The sequence below is a fragment of the Plasmodium fragile genome, assembly GCF_000956335.1.
Source record: "Plasmodium fragile strain nilgiri unplaced genomic scaffold supercont1.41, whole genome shotgun sequence".
NCBI classification, from domain to species: domain Eukaryota; phylum Apicomplexa; class Aconoidasida; order Haemosporida; family Plasmodiidae; genus Plasmodium; species Plasmodium fragile.
In genome coordinates this window covers 218,876-232,321 of record NW_012192621.1, presented here as the reverse complement: position 1 = coordinate 232,321, position 13,446 = coordinate 218,876, and the positions used below count along the sequence as shown (strand labels likewise).

General features: G+C 42.5%; 2 protein-coding genes across 2 annotated transcripts; one reads left to right on the top strand and one right to left on the bottom strand.

Annotated features, from left to right (window-relative positions):
• Nucleotides 1-2,240: 2,240 nt before the first annotated feature.
• On the bottom strand, nt 2,241-6,898 carry AK88_03557 (uncharacterized protein; the record flags this gene model as incomplete). Its single annotated transcript, XM_012481168.1, has 6 exons — nt 2,241-2,415; nt 2,583-2,703; nt 2,849-3,392; nt 3,607-3,704; nt 5,842-6,571; nt 6,821-6,898. 6 exons carry the CDS (start codon nt 6,896-6,898, stop codon nt 2,241-2,243), a joined length of 1,746 nt encoding a protein of 581 aa, XP_012336591.1.
• Nucleotides 6,899-8,304: 1,406 nt separating this feature from the next.
• AK88_03556 (uncharacterized protein) lies at nt 8,305-11,744 on the top strand (the record flags this gene model as incomplete). Its single annotated transcript, XM_012481167.1, has 4 exons — nt 8,305-8,391; nt 8,654-9,596; nt 10,050-10,466; nt 10,870-11,744. 4 exons carry the CDS (start codon nt 8,305-8,307, stop codon nt 11,742-11,744), a joined length of 2,322 nt encoding a protein of 773 aa, XP_012336590.1.
• Nucleotides 11,745-13,446: the final 1,702 nt, after the last annotated feature.

Sequence of the window (13,446 nt, the reverse complement as noted above, 5' to 3'; positions counted from 1 at the left end):
GTATTAATGTCAATTGTCTGTTCACGTCCATTTTCAATATGTGCTTCATATTTATAGAAGGCAAGTGCTCATTTGAACAGACAGTGTATATGCATGAAGGAAAGAATCATTTCAGAAAACTTTTTTTTTTGGTGTACAGTGTATATATTTTGAGCAGGTGGAAATGTAGTTCGTTTTTTTATCTGTACATATCATTATGGAGCATTGAACACAAGGCGAAATAATTATAATATATATGCAATAAAGAAAGAGGCAGAGGTTCCTCCTCTTAAATGATTTTGGCATTTCCACCCTTAAATACCATACGTCCCAAGCATATATATACATGTGTGTACATATATATATTTTCAAACTTAAATATAAAGAAAGAAGCAAACAGGAACAAGCAAAAACAGACACAGAAAAAAGAAACAACCAGGAAAAAAAACAAACAACAAAACAAATAGTACAAATTTTTATTAAAGTTGAAGTGAATGATGAAATAACGTAACTCATGAGCATTATTGATAATATAAAGGCAAGAACACTCGCAAAATGTTTTCATGGAGGCTTCCAATTTATTATTCTTTTCTTTTTCAGTTCAATTTTATGTACACACATTGGTTATTTTATTTTTTTTTTTTTTGGAGCTGTATCCATTACATTTGTTGTAAGTGGTGCGCGCAATTTTGTTCAGGCTTTTTTTTTTTTTTTTTTTGTTCTGTTCATTTCATTTATACAAATATTTCCTAATTTTCTATTCGTTATTACAAGTCAACGCATGCTTGTTAAGAATTATGTATAATTCTGCTCTTATTCTTTCTCTGCTTTTTCTTTTCTTGGACGACATGAATTACACGCAGGGTGTGTAAAGTCATGGGCTTAGGAAAGTGTGTCTACAAGCATGTGCCAACAAAATGTCCACCCACAAAAAAACGACTAACAATGTAAGACGGTACGGGTGATCGAATTAAATATGTTTTGAGGGAATAAGTCTGGGATTAAAGTAATATGTATACCGGCGAAAGGCTGTGAAGAGCGATTTTTTCCAACGTGAACGGGCAGACAGTGTCCTTTATGGATTGCCGTCATCCTCCAGTATTCAGTAAAATACCAGCACAAGACCAATCACGGGAAAAATGGAATAGTACGGGTCAATACAGAATGCTACCATACCCGCCCACCAGCTATGTGCTGCCCAAGCACGGTACCAAAGGCGCAAATTTTATTGATGAACGAAAACAAGCGCGAGCGGCGTTAAACAATTGTTCACAGCGAGCGGCGAAGCAGCATGGAATTATGGCGCTGATGGTAGTAGTAGCAAGCCGTGGGGTCTGGATTCGTAATTGCATATAATTCCAGTGTCCAATACAACCGGAAAAAGGGAGCATCCATTAACCGCGTTTTAGAAGCACAACGGGACATGTTGATTCCTTGTAGAGTGCACTGGAAGGTGTGTGTCATATTATAACACAAAAAGGGGACATGCGTTTTTTTAGAAGGTACGGTACGATTAACGTTTTTACGAAGAATACGGCCACTTCAAAAGAAGCGTGTATTTCCATGTATACAAAAATCTTGAGCGAATCCCACGGAACATTACACGTCACGTAGCACATATCGGCGAACAGATGATACAATATATTATCTGCGCAAATGGGCCCTATTATTGTGCGGGGAAAACTTGTTACATTGTTTTACCTTTACAATGTGCCAGATCCTCCTCTTGTTGTGTATATCAACGGTAAGGAGTAACACCGTTTCATTTGGCACTGTTCAAGTTTGTATACGCAGATGAAATAAAGCAACAATACGGAAGGAAACAAGAAAGGGAAAATGTGTTACATATTATAAGAATAGGCACTGTATGAATTAACTCAGATCATCATTGTGTACTATATATGTTACACATATACGATGTAACAAATAATTATTCGCTATATATACATACACAATAACAGAAGGACGCATGCTTTTTTTTTTCAAATGCTTTATGCTCCCATCATGTCTATGGACAACTAATTACACAGAAACAAAACAGAACTATATGTGCATGAAATATTCATATTAGAAAAAACGTAAACCATATTATAATGTAGAAAACGGAACTATAAAGCTAAATGCTATAAAGGAAAAATAAGCCATGTCATACAAAATGTATACCATATCATATGAGGGTCAATCGAATAAATATATAAAAGCATACAGTAACGTTAAAGTTGCCTGCCGGAAATGCAATGCAGGAAGTTAGTTATGGTTTCTTATGTACATCTGGTTGCTTCGGTACCTCTGATTTTTCGGCAGTACCTCCGGTTTGTGATATTCCTTCGGATGAAATTTTGGTCTTTCAAAATTTTCTTCGGCACTTTTGCCTTCGCTTTCGGTAGCAGCACCGGAATGTCAGAAGTGAGGACATACTGATTATACCCATTCCAGCTGCAGTGGAGGCTGTGGCAACCCCATATGCACACCACTTTCCTATGTTACCTGTAAGCACAGCTGCACACTCAGCTACACCCCCACCTACAAACGCAACGCCACAGCCAACAGCAACGATTATTATAGTGTAAATGACAATAGCCACAACAAAGAACTTGCAGTACCTATATGTAATATATGTAGCCAATTTCCGTCTACTACAGCCTCTTCCGCTTTTTATGCTAACTGCTTCATTCTGCTTGCCATGCTTTGTGCTTTCGCTGATTCCGGTGCTTCCAGTCGTTCCTGTAAATTAGGCGTGTGGAATAGGATTCGATGAACATTCTATGTCCCCAACCAGGCGTTTGTTTTTGAGGCGGAAACAGCTGCACATACAACTTTCGACAAAATTTGTATTTTCTCTCGTCGTGTTTGCGCATATGCGTTTTACCTGAACCCGAAGATCCTTTCAGTTCCTGTTTCGTTTTTCGACTTTCTTTTTCATTTTGTCCTTTATTTTGTAGGGATGGCGACAATGACCCTTGTGCACCAACCTTCGAAAGGGATGTGCTAGACTTTTCAACTGACGCGGAGACTGCTACATCGGCGGATAATGTGTCGCCGTTATGGACTTCTTCTTCCCTTGCATCATGTTGTATTTTCCACTTTCTTTCATAATGCACTTGTTGTGGTACCTCGTACTCCACTATTTTCCATTCTTTTAGAATAGTTCCTGCTCCGTCTCTATAACATCGTTTTTTTGGTGTCGTCCATTGGTTGCGAGAATATATTCGTTTTGGGGGGGATTGATAGGTTGGTGCATACGGTTCGTCGACATCGTCGTAGGCACCGTCATAGTGTTCGAATGCCATCGGATCTAATTCAAGCTCATCTTCTGATGCAATTGCTTTAATTTTTGCTAAACTGCGGGGAACTCTGTTATGTACGCGTAATTTGGCCACATGTTCTTCCTGTGTTTCGAAGTCATCTGGATGCTGTAGAAAGGGGAAGCGCAGAGGAGTGGTGATGAGTTGTATTAATAAAGGAATGGCAATGGAGAAAGGAACAAAAAGGGGAAGTAAGAACCGGAACGGAAAAAATATACATATAAATATTCGGGCATATTGCGTACGCCATATATGTAGCCGACCGCGAAACATTCCAGCCTACATCTATATGTGATCATGTAATCTTTCATACTGGGCTTACCGTTAAGCAGATGCAAGCAACAAGAAAAAGGATAGCAAATTTGTTGGAGGAAAAGAACCTGTGTGCCTTTTTTCCATTGATTTCAGCTTCTTCATTACCTGCGGAATGTGCTTTGCCATGTCGGGATGGCGACACTCCTTGCGGAACGTGGCTTGTCGATGTTTGTTTTTGGTTTAGGTGTACCATGTTGTTAAGGATACTTATATAAAAAGCAAATGTACAGGGGTAGTGTGCTTTTCGCTTTTCTTTTTTTAATTGCGCTACGCCTAGGAGGATATTATGATAAAAAAATAAAAAAAAGAAATAACAGAAATTAAATGAACACAAAATTTGTTGCTTTCACCTCAGAACATAGCAGTGTGAGAAGTGTTGTGCTTCTTGCTTTTCTTTTTTTTTTCTGGATTGACGTATATAGGATCCTGTTGTAATTTACTTTTCCATCAATCTGCATATACATAATTATTTCTATTATTGTGCAAAATGCACAAAAAAAAAATAAAACGAAAAATGGAATTATGTCAAAATAAATTCATGTTACAACTAAAAGGAAATTATGCCAAAACAAAAAAAAAAAAAAAAAAACAAGAACAATGCACAGATGATACATTATTTTGAGCTTTAGAAAGGAGAGGGCAATTTTACAATGTGAATAATGTGTTGGGGCTGGAGTTGTAGGGTTTTAGATGGAAAATGTTGCTTTTGAAATCGACCATTACATATATTTAGGAGAATATGCGCAACTTACGGTTTTATTGCTTTTTTATACGCTCCGCATAATGCGCTGATGGATAAAAAATACTAGGTGCCTTAGTCAATCGTTTGGAATGAGAATGCGTTCAATCGCATTATTGTATAACGGAGATGCAAAAAAATTTGTTGTGCATGTAACATTAGCGCCAAAAAAAAAAAAAGTTTATATTTTAACTTATGAAAGGTTTGTGTATAGAGTATTTTTATACTTATGTGAAGAGAAAAAGTTACATATTATGGTAACATAATTTTCACATGTGGCGCACGCCGCGTCCGCCCTTTCACAAGGACCAAGGAAGAAAAAAGAAAAAAAAGAAGAGAAATACAAAACCCATATGTCTAGAATGACGAAGCTTGTGTAAGAGAAAAAAAAAAAAAAAAACCAGGAGTAGGAAGTAACTTAAGCGGCGTAACACATTATGTCATTAAACGAACCAAATGGGATGTAACTGTTATAACGTGCTACTCCCATTTATGTACCGCCCATCCTCGTGTCGCATATTTTGTAAACAATTATGTACATAATAACGCCTTCTCTTGCATACTACTGTCGAATTCTCAGTCTTCAATTATCGACGCGAGCAGAAGCATGCACAGTTTGGCGAGGGCGGTACATTGCTCCGTAATACGCAATTTCGGGTGTAGAATGGTGATACAGTTCTAGCTCTTTTACTCTTGTCAATGAAATGATTTCTTCATGAGTCCCTTTCGATGCGCACGGATTTGTTTCCATTACCACTCCCGACATGCCCCCTACTTCCAGTCCTGCGTGCTGTTTCTCGTGCTCTTCCACCCTCGGATATACCTGGATTTGCCATCTTTGTGTCGACCGGTGTTCCCTTATTGGCGTGTTTCTGAGCTAGTTCGGTTTGTTTTGGCTTGTGCCGGTTTCACCGCTACTGGTTTGGGCTCGGAGGCGGGTTTGGCAGCAACGGGTTTAGCAGCCGTAGCTGGTTTGACTACTTTAGGATCTGTAAAAAGATGATAAAAAAAACAAAGGACACCAGTGGTACAGAAAGAAGGGGGCCGGGACGGTGCGGGCAGGTAGCGGCAGGGTAGGTCGATTGCATGGATCGATGCATGGGTCGATGCAGTGGGTCGAGGTAGGACTCGGTGGACTGGATGAGGCGGCAGCACGCGTACGGTGAGGTGAACGCGGTCGACTGGGTCGGGATGGATGGTAGCAGTACACTGTTATTTGTTGTCGCCATCTCGTCCGCCGTCCCGCTCCATCCGTCGTGGGCGCCACGCTCCCCGCTCAACCGAAGTGGGGCACCGCAGCGCGCAACGTCCACGAAGTCGTTTGCTGTGCTGTTGTTCCCCCGCGTGTGCGTGTGGTGGAGGCATCCATCCGCAGGCTTATCGGTGGCGGTAGTTTCCGTACCGGCCGTGTTAGTATGCGCCGTATACGTATTTGGCCGTGTGTGTACTATGCATATTCGTAGTGCTGGTATTCTTAGCACTCTGTCGCTTTACTCTTCTTACCACTCGCGTCGTCCTCCTCCGGGTCCTCATCATCGCCATCGTCCTCATCGTCGTCTTCGGAAGGAACTGGCCCCCGTAGTGTCTTTACTTTCTTCCCTACTTTCTTTAATATACGCTTCATTCCTTTCTCCATTGCTCCCCTCAATTGTCCTTCTTTCAATAATTCCATACGTCGCTTCCAGTGGTCAGATGTCTGTTTCCCCGTACTTTTGCATTTTACACGTTCCTGTAACTGTTTCATCTTGGCCTTCATTTTTGCATTCCCCATTATCCATTCATCAAATTGTTCGCCTATCACTTTTCCTCCTACTCTCAGGTCATTATTAATCACCCAGGTACACATGTTAAGATTAACAGCATTAGGCACAGTGGCCATAAACTGGTCTAATATGTGCAACGCCTGTCGTATACCTTGATTTCTGCCACAGTTTGCTTTCATTAACTGGAACATAAATACATTCACAATTATGCACCGTATATATGTCTGTAATCTATCACCTGCAGCCGAAGCATCGTATCCCCCATGTGGACCCAGCCCCCATCCATTCATGAAAAATAATGCCGGCACCATCATTTTGCATACAACTTTGTCGTCAGCATTATGCCAATTTATGTTTCCCTCCTTCCACCATCCTATATCATCACACGATATGGAATATAATTCAGCATCATTCTCCACTTGTTCAAGAAACTGGTCCACGATCTTTTTCATATCTGCCCATATTTGTCTCTGTAAAGGGTAAAGTAGTGACCCCGAATGTTTCAACGGCATAATGCTGCTAGTACATGACGTATGTGAATACTCATAGTTCAATAGTTGCTGTCCAAGCACTCATCTTGTACACACAATGCCAATGCAATATCCGCCATACTCATATATATATTCCCGTAACACACTTTCCTGGTGAGCACATCACTGCACTGACCTATGCGCTCCGTGCGCTGTGCTCTTTTGCATTATGTGCGTACCATAACCTACCTCGTAAAAACCTTCAATTCCCTGTCCTTGCCTGCGTATTAGCCACTCTGCCAGTAATTCTACGAATTGCGCTGCCATGATACTACTACATAAATAGAGCACTATTCATGCGCTTCGCATATCATTACAGTATCTAATGAATGTGTTATGCTCGAATAGGCTATACCGTTGACTATGATACTGCCTGGTGTGCATGAATCATAGGTTTCCCCTTTCTCATTTATGCTAGCTAACATGTACACACTACAAATTTTTAATTCATTCAACTGCTGCATAGGCGTGCCATACAACTGAAAAAGTGGAACAGACGAAAAAGACTGAAGGGCACGCATAAGAAGAATAGAATGAAGAGTAGAAAAAGGGAGGAAAGAGAAACAATGTAAAAAAAGAGACAGAAATATGTACAAAAGGAAAGACGCAGACTATTTACAAAATAACTGTGCCATCAGGTTATAATCCCAATGCGTAAACTAACCTGAGTATATGAATCAGAATAATCTGCTACTATACAATATTCTGCATGTACTGCTTCCTAACGCTATATACTGCAAATAACTGTGCCATACACTTCAATTCCCATAACTCACTTATCAAAAAAAGAAAAAAAGAAAAGAAAGAATAGAAAGAACAAAAAATAAAAGAAAGAAAGACAAGAAAAAATAGGAAAAACACTACTCACTGTCATGAATACACCCGCCGCCCCCCTTTCTACACCGGTCTCCACTAAACGCCTTCACACACTGTCTCTCTGTGCGTACACCTAAAACCGCAATAACAACATCAATGCTTCTGCCGTCGTTGCCGCGTCCTCGTACATGCATTGTCCTAGTAAGAAGGAGGAGATTATCTCCGAGCAACGGCGTTCGATGTAGTCGCCGAGTGTAGCACGGATTCGACGAAGTAGCCGAGTGTAAGAAGGAGGAGTATTGTCTCTCCGAGCAAACGCGGACGGGTAAACGGGATTGCCACCGAGTGAACGTATTCGACGAAGTATCCGCGTGTAAGAAGGAGGATAGATTGTCTCTCCGAGTGAAGCGATTCGACGACGTGGCCGGGTAAAGTTTGTTCGAGTAAAGCATCCAGAGCAAGGGGGATCACAGAGAGGGAGCAGCGCGCGGGGGACGCGGAGCAGGGAACACACATATTTTGTGGGAAGGCGCACAAGGACCGGTAACGCCCGTAGCAACGACGGTAGCAACGACGGCAGAAGAATTTGATGTTGTTGTTACACTGGGTTGTAGTGTAGAAGCAGGGGGTATTTGTTGTTAAGTGGGGTTATTGTGCTTAATGTTGCTCGGGTTAAGGATTTATGTTAGGGATATTGCTATTAAGCAATTCAGTGCACACGTGTACATATTTTAAGTATGTAGGAAGTAGGATATCCATGGAAGGAATTATACTCCTGCCGGATAGCATTATGTTCATGTCCAGTTCAAATAAGACTCTGAGGCAGCCATATATTATGTCAGGCGCGTAGGACGATCATGGCGAAATATGCAGAAATATTATGGGAAGAATATATTAAAAACAGGAATATAGGGGTGCAGCACAAGGATGATAAGGATTTTAACGTAAGTTCTTATATATATGAGGAATGCGAGGAACAAATATGACTAGTAATACATGAGTATATTCGGGCTAAATGCGAGAGCACGCGAAAAAGATGTGCGTGTGCATATTGTCGACCCATATAATTTCTTCAGAGTACATGAGCAAAAGAGAGTATATGTGCAGCAGAGGAGTGTAGTGATATGTAACAGTATATATAGGGAAGGAGCACACGCAATGCAGTGTAGTTTATACATGGATATATCATGAATATTATACCTGTAGAAACTATTCTGGAAAAATGTGGAGATGGTATGGCAGCACTTTAAAACACATATGGGCAGTATGCACCATGATTTAATACTAGAAGAACTGTGTGGGACCTGGCACGAGAGGAGGGACGGGGAGGAAGCGAAGGGGGCATTGACTCCGAGGGACAAAGCAGTATGCGAGTTAGCACTTAAAGCTTTAACTTTTAAACATAGAATCACATTAGATGCTCCAAGTACAACGCACACGACCTTAGGCACGGACAAACATGAGGTGGACCTTTATATGCGGTGCATTTTAGTAAATATATTTATGAAAAGAATAATAGGCCTGGATTGTCTAGAGAAAGGTGGCGGCGAAAATGCGTTTAGAGCAGCGGAAGCGCTGGTAACAACAGGGCCCCAGAAAGCGCCCAATTTTGCATGTGAGCGCATGGACATGAAGGATAAAAGTGGGAGGACGGGAGAAACCGGAGAATGGGATTTATGGTACATAATGGATAGATGGTTCACCAGGAACACATTAGTGTTAAGGGATGGGCAGCAGGGGGTGTTAGGACCGCATTGTACGGTAGAAAGAGACAAGAGTGCACAAGACATAAAGGCACGCGCGAATAAAAAAATTGAGGCAGTGGGGCAAGAACTAGAGCAGGAGGTGCAACAAATATTGGATGCAATAGAGACATCTCCGCACGGCACACGTATGGAGGATATAATACAGAAGGTGAACACCGGGGACTCCTCTTCGAAAACTCCACCAGAACACGCACCACCACCGGGGGAACAACAGGCAACACCATCATCATCCGGATCATCATCATCCACAACAACATCATCATCACCTGGCACGCCACAACCGGGTACTGCAGGTAACGTAGGTGGCACCGCCAACATCGCGCACGCCTCAAAACCAGCAGCTACATCATCGTCGGCCACACCATCACCAAAGGAACCGCCAGGTAAGGACCGATGGGAGCAGCACCAATACGTACGACTACTGACCGTACGAATACGCCCCGCACACGAACACGAATACCGACCGTACTGCCGAATGTGGATGCCGCCATCACAACAACAACGCACATGCGGCGAGAACAGCACAACAGCACAGCGCGGCACCCCTTCGTTGACGTTGAGCACAGCGGCCACGACGGCAGCGATATCCATAGCCGTAGCGGCGGCCACTGTGTAGACGACATGTGACAGTGGTGCGTGCGATGGAGCGACCGTGAGAGAGAGTGCATGTAGACATTAAGCAAGCAGGCATCGAGGACGGAATAGAAGGAAGTGTGCAGACATGGGAAGTCTGTGTGGATTGCACGCAGGCATACCTTACCTCTGCTCTCCTCATGTTGCTATCTGATGCACGGGAGAATGCACATACAATCCTAATAATTATTATCCTTTTTTAGAGAAAAAAGTTCCTGTGGCACCACCGAAGAAAGTAGAAGCTCCACCACCTAAGGTATCAGAGGCACCAAAGGAGGTTGTTACTGAGGAGGACGATAAGACCAAACCACCAGAGCCAGGCAGTGGGACAGATGGAAGAGGACGCTCCGAGGACCCACCAGCAGGACCTGGACAACAACCCCCACTGGCGGCACCACCACCTGTAGTTACCGAATCACCCAAGGGTGCAGACCCTGCTAAGAAAGAAGACCAAACTGCAGGTAAGAAAAGTACTTGTACCAAGAATGTCACCGTATCCCACACGGCGGGATCAGGCCCAGGAAAAAGTGCTGAAACCATTCAGGAGGACTTGGGTGGGCAGGGTGGCATCACCATATCTATCAGTGTCTCGGACCCTTCACCCGAATGTTCAGACACAGGTAACAGTGTTCCACACGAACGTACTTCTGAGATTGCACACTGTATGGCAGCACACCCGGTGCACCATTAGCAAAAAAAAAAAACAAAAAAAAGCCACAACTTTTCCGGAGAGAGAGCGCGACAAAACAAAACGTCGAATGAGAATGAGGGGCAGGTACAGAGCCGTAGAGACGTAGACAGAGATACACACACACACAGACTGTGTCTGTGTGTTGTGTGTGGCAAAAAGAGAGTCTTTTCCCGGGGTGGCAACTTGCCCCTTCCCCGACGCCTGGCGCCGTTCCCGTGGCACCAATGGTGCCAACCATCACCGTCAGCGACTGACCACGTAGTCAACCATGACCATGCACCGCACAACACTTGAGTTATTTCCATATTCTTCCTTTTCGTTCAAACTCACAGGTACTGCAAATACACCGGACAAGACAGGTAACGGTGCGGCGGATTCACCGCCGGCAGCCGCCTCCGCACCGGCAGCAGTACCACCAGCAGACCCACCAGCTGCACCAGAACCGGCGGAACCGTCCAATGCAGGTTCTACAGGAACATCATCAGACACAACAACACCATCAACAGGAACAGGACCAGACGGGACTAAGACTGATAAGAACGATGGCGATCCCGACGGCAATGCCGTCGTCGACGGCGGCAACGATGACCCTCCTCCTCCCAAACCACCACCTCAAGCCGGAAACCCGGAGCAGAACTTACAGCCGACGCCACCTGTAACCCTCATCTCGGAATGTACTGGTCTCCGCTTATTCGACACTGCTGATCCCCAGTGCAAGAATACGGAGAACTCTTCTTCCTCTGGTTCTGGACCTGACAGCTCCAATGCTTCGGCAGGTTCTCCCGAAGGCCAGTCTTCTAGTACACCCGAGGATGATTATCCTTTTGTCTTCGATAACATGTTCCGAACAGATGCAGGTAGCCCTGGGGGAGGATTTGTACCACTTAAGCCAGGAATTGAACTGCCCGATCGAACAAATGAACACCCAGGTCAAAATCCGGACGGTAGTGGCCCCCATGCACCCGATGTAACCGCCGATATCCTTACCGCCACTACTCCCGTACTCTTCTTCTTGTCCGCCGTCATCGTCGCCCTTCTTGGTTATTCCCTTTGGAAGGTAAGCACACACACAACGCACCAATATAACCGAGTGGAAAAAGGACCAACAACAGTTGCCATTCCCCTTCCAATGTTCCCAATAGGAAGGATAAACAACGTTACACTATTTGGATTACTCGACAACGAAAAAGAAAAAAAAACTTACTAGAGACGTATGTCCCGAAATGCGGGCAAGTGTATATATGCATCTTCATATGAATCTTACAAATAATTTACTTTTTTCCTTTAAAGAAAAAATAAATAACAATTCCACATTCGTATAAACGTAAAAAAAAAAAATACTTCTAATTAAAATAAATAAAAAGGAATAAAAAGGAAGACATACCCTAATTACCCTAGGTCCGTAATCTAAAATAATGCACAACAATATCGGTAAATATTGCAATCTTACTCATGCATTGTGTATACGATAATACTCTCATGGAAAAAGGGTTTAGATGAAGGCATTTATTTTTTAGAACACGTATGCATATTGCGCGCGCAATTATTTTAGGTTCCGCCATTGGACCTTACAAGCCGCTTATACAAAATTACAATGATTAGGTGCTTACCGGGAACATATTCCCTTTATTATGTACATACGCGTATTTTCTGCGCAAATCATGCATAACCTAAGTACATGGCTCCAGTTCCCATACGCCAAGGGATTACGATCATGGGAAAGAAAAGAGAGAAAAAAAAAAAAATAAATAAATAAATGAAATCGGCCAAATATGCAACCTGCTCATGTATTACCTCTTCTCATACATAAACCCCCTTTCTTAATTCCCTCATTTGGCAATATCACTACGTTGCTCAAATATTTCATCAAAAAAATATATATGTACTTAACGTTCCCTTAGGCTAAACGCCATTCTACTCAACTGCCCTCTTGTTCCTCTTGTTCCCACATAAATATAATACTGTTAACACAACAATACAACTATTAAAACTGCCTGACGACATTCGTATGAGTGAAAGATATATAATGGTACGTGCGCACGTAGCACTATCCTGAAATAATATACGCCTACCACATGTTATAACAGCTACATGCCGTTTTGTCGTCCATATAGATATAGTATTGCTCCAATCCCTTTCCTTCCCGCGTGCCCCTGTACATTCATTTTTCGCCCAATTTCCCACACGAAAACTACATTACCATACGAGATACATTTGCCTATATAACAATAGCAGAGCTGTTTACAACATACTCATGCAAGAACTCTGAATTTTCGTGCTTATCAAAGTACAATACATGTGAATAAAAATGATCTGATGCCTCCATTAAAAAAAAAAAAAGCATGTTCAGCACATTGTATACTGCAAATTACAAGGCTTACCAGCATGAATCACGGAACAACGTTGTATAAACGAGCAGAGTATGCAAATATCACAATAACGTCCGATCATTATGCATGGAGGCCTATATATATAACGCACTATTAAAAAAAAAAAAAACGCAGAACAATGTATATGGGTATCCATGAATTGTGAAGATTGAAAACAGCAGCTGGAAAGTCTAACCCCTTGCAAGCTTGAAAAACATGTCCCCCCCCCACCAAAATCATGAGTCCCTATATCAAAATACATAATAAAACATGAACAGTAACCCCTTAAAGCTCCAAACGCGTAATTCCTGACCCCCCGCTTACACAACTTCCATATGTCAGATTTGAACTTTATATTTTCTCCGGTACACTATATGTAGGGAGAAAAATCATTCTACATCTTTGCATAAAACACAAATTGCGCTAATTTTGCATTAAGAAACATTACGGCATGCAGCACTTATATCGCTGAAGATTTGTACAGTTTGTATAAATGCCATAAAAAAAATAGCTCCTTATACCACAATATATATATATATA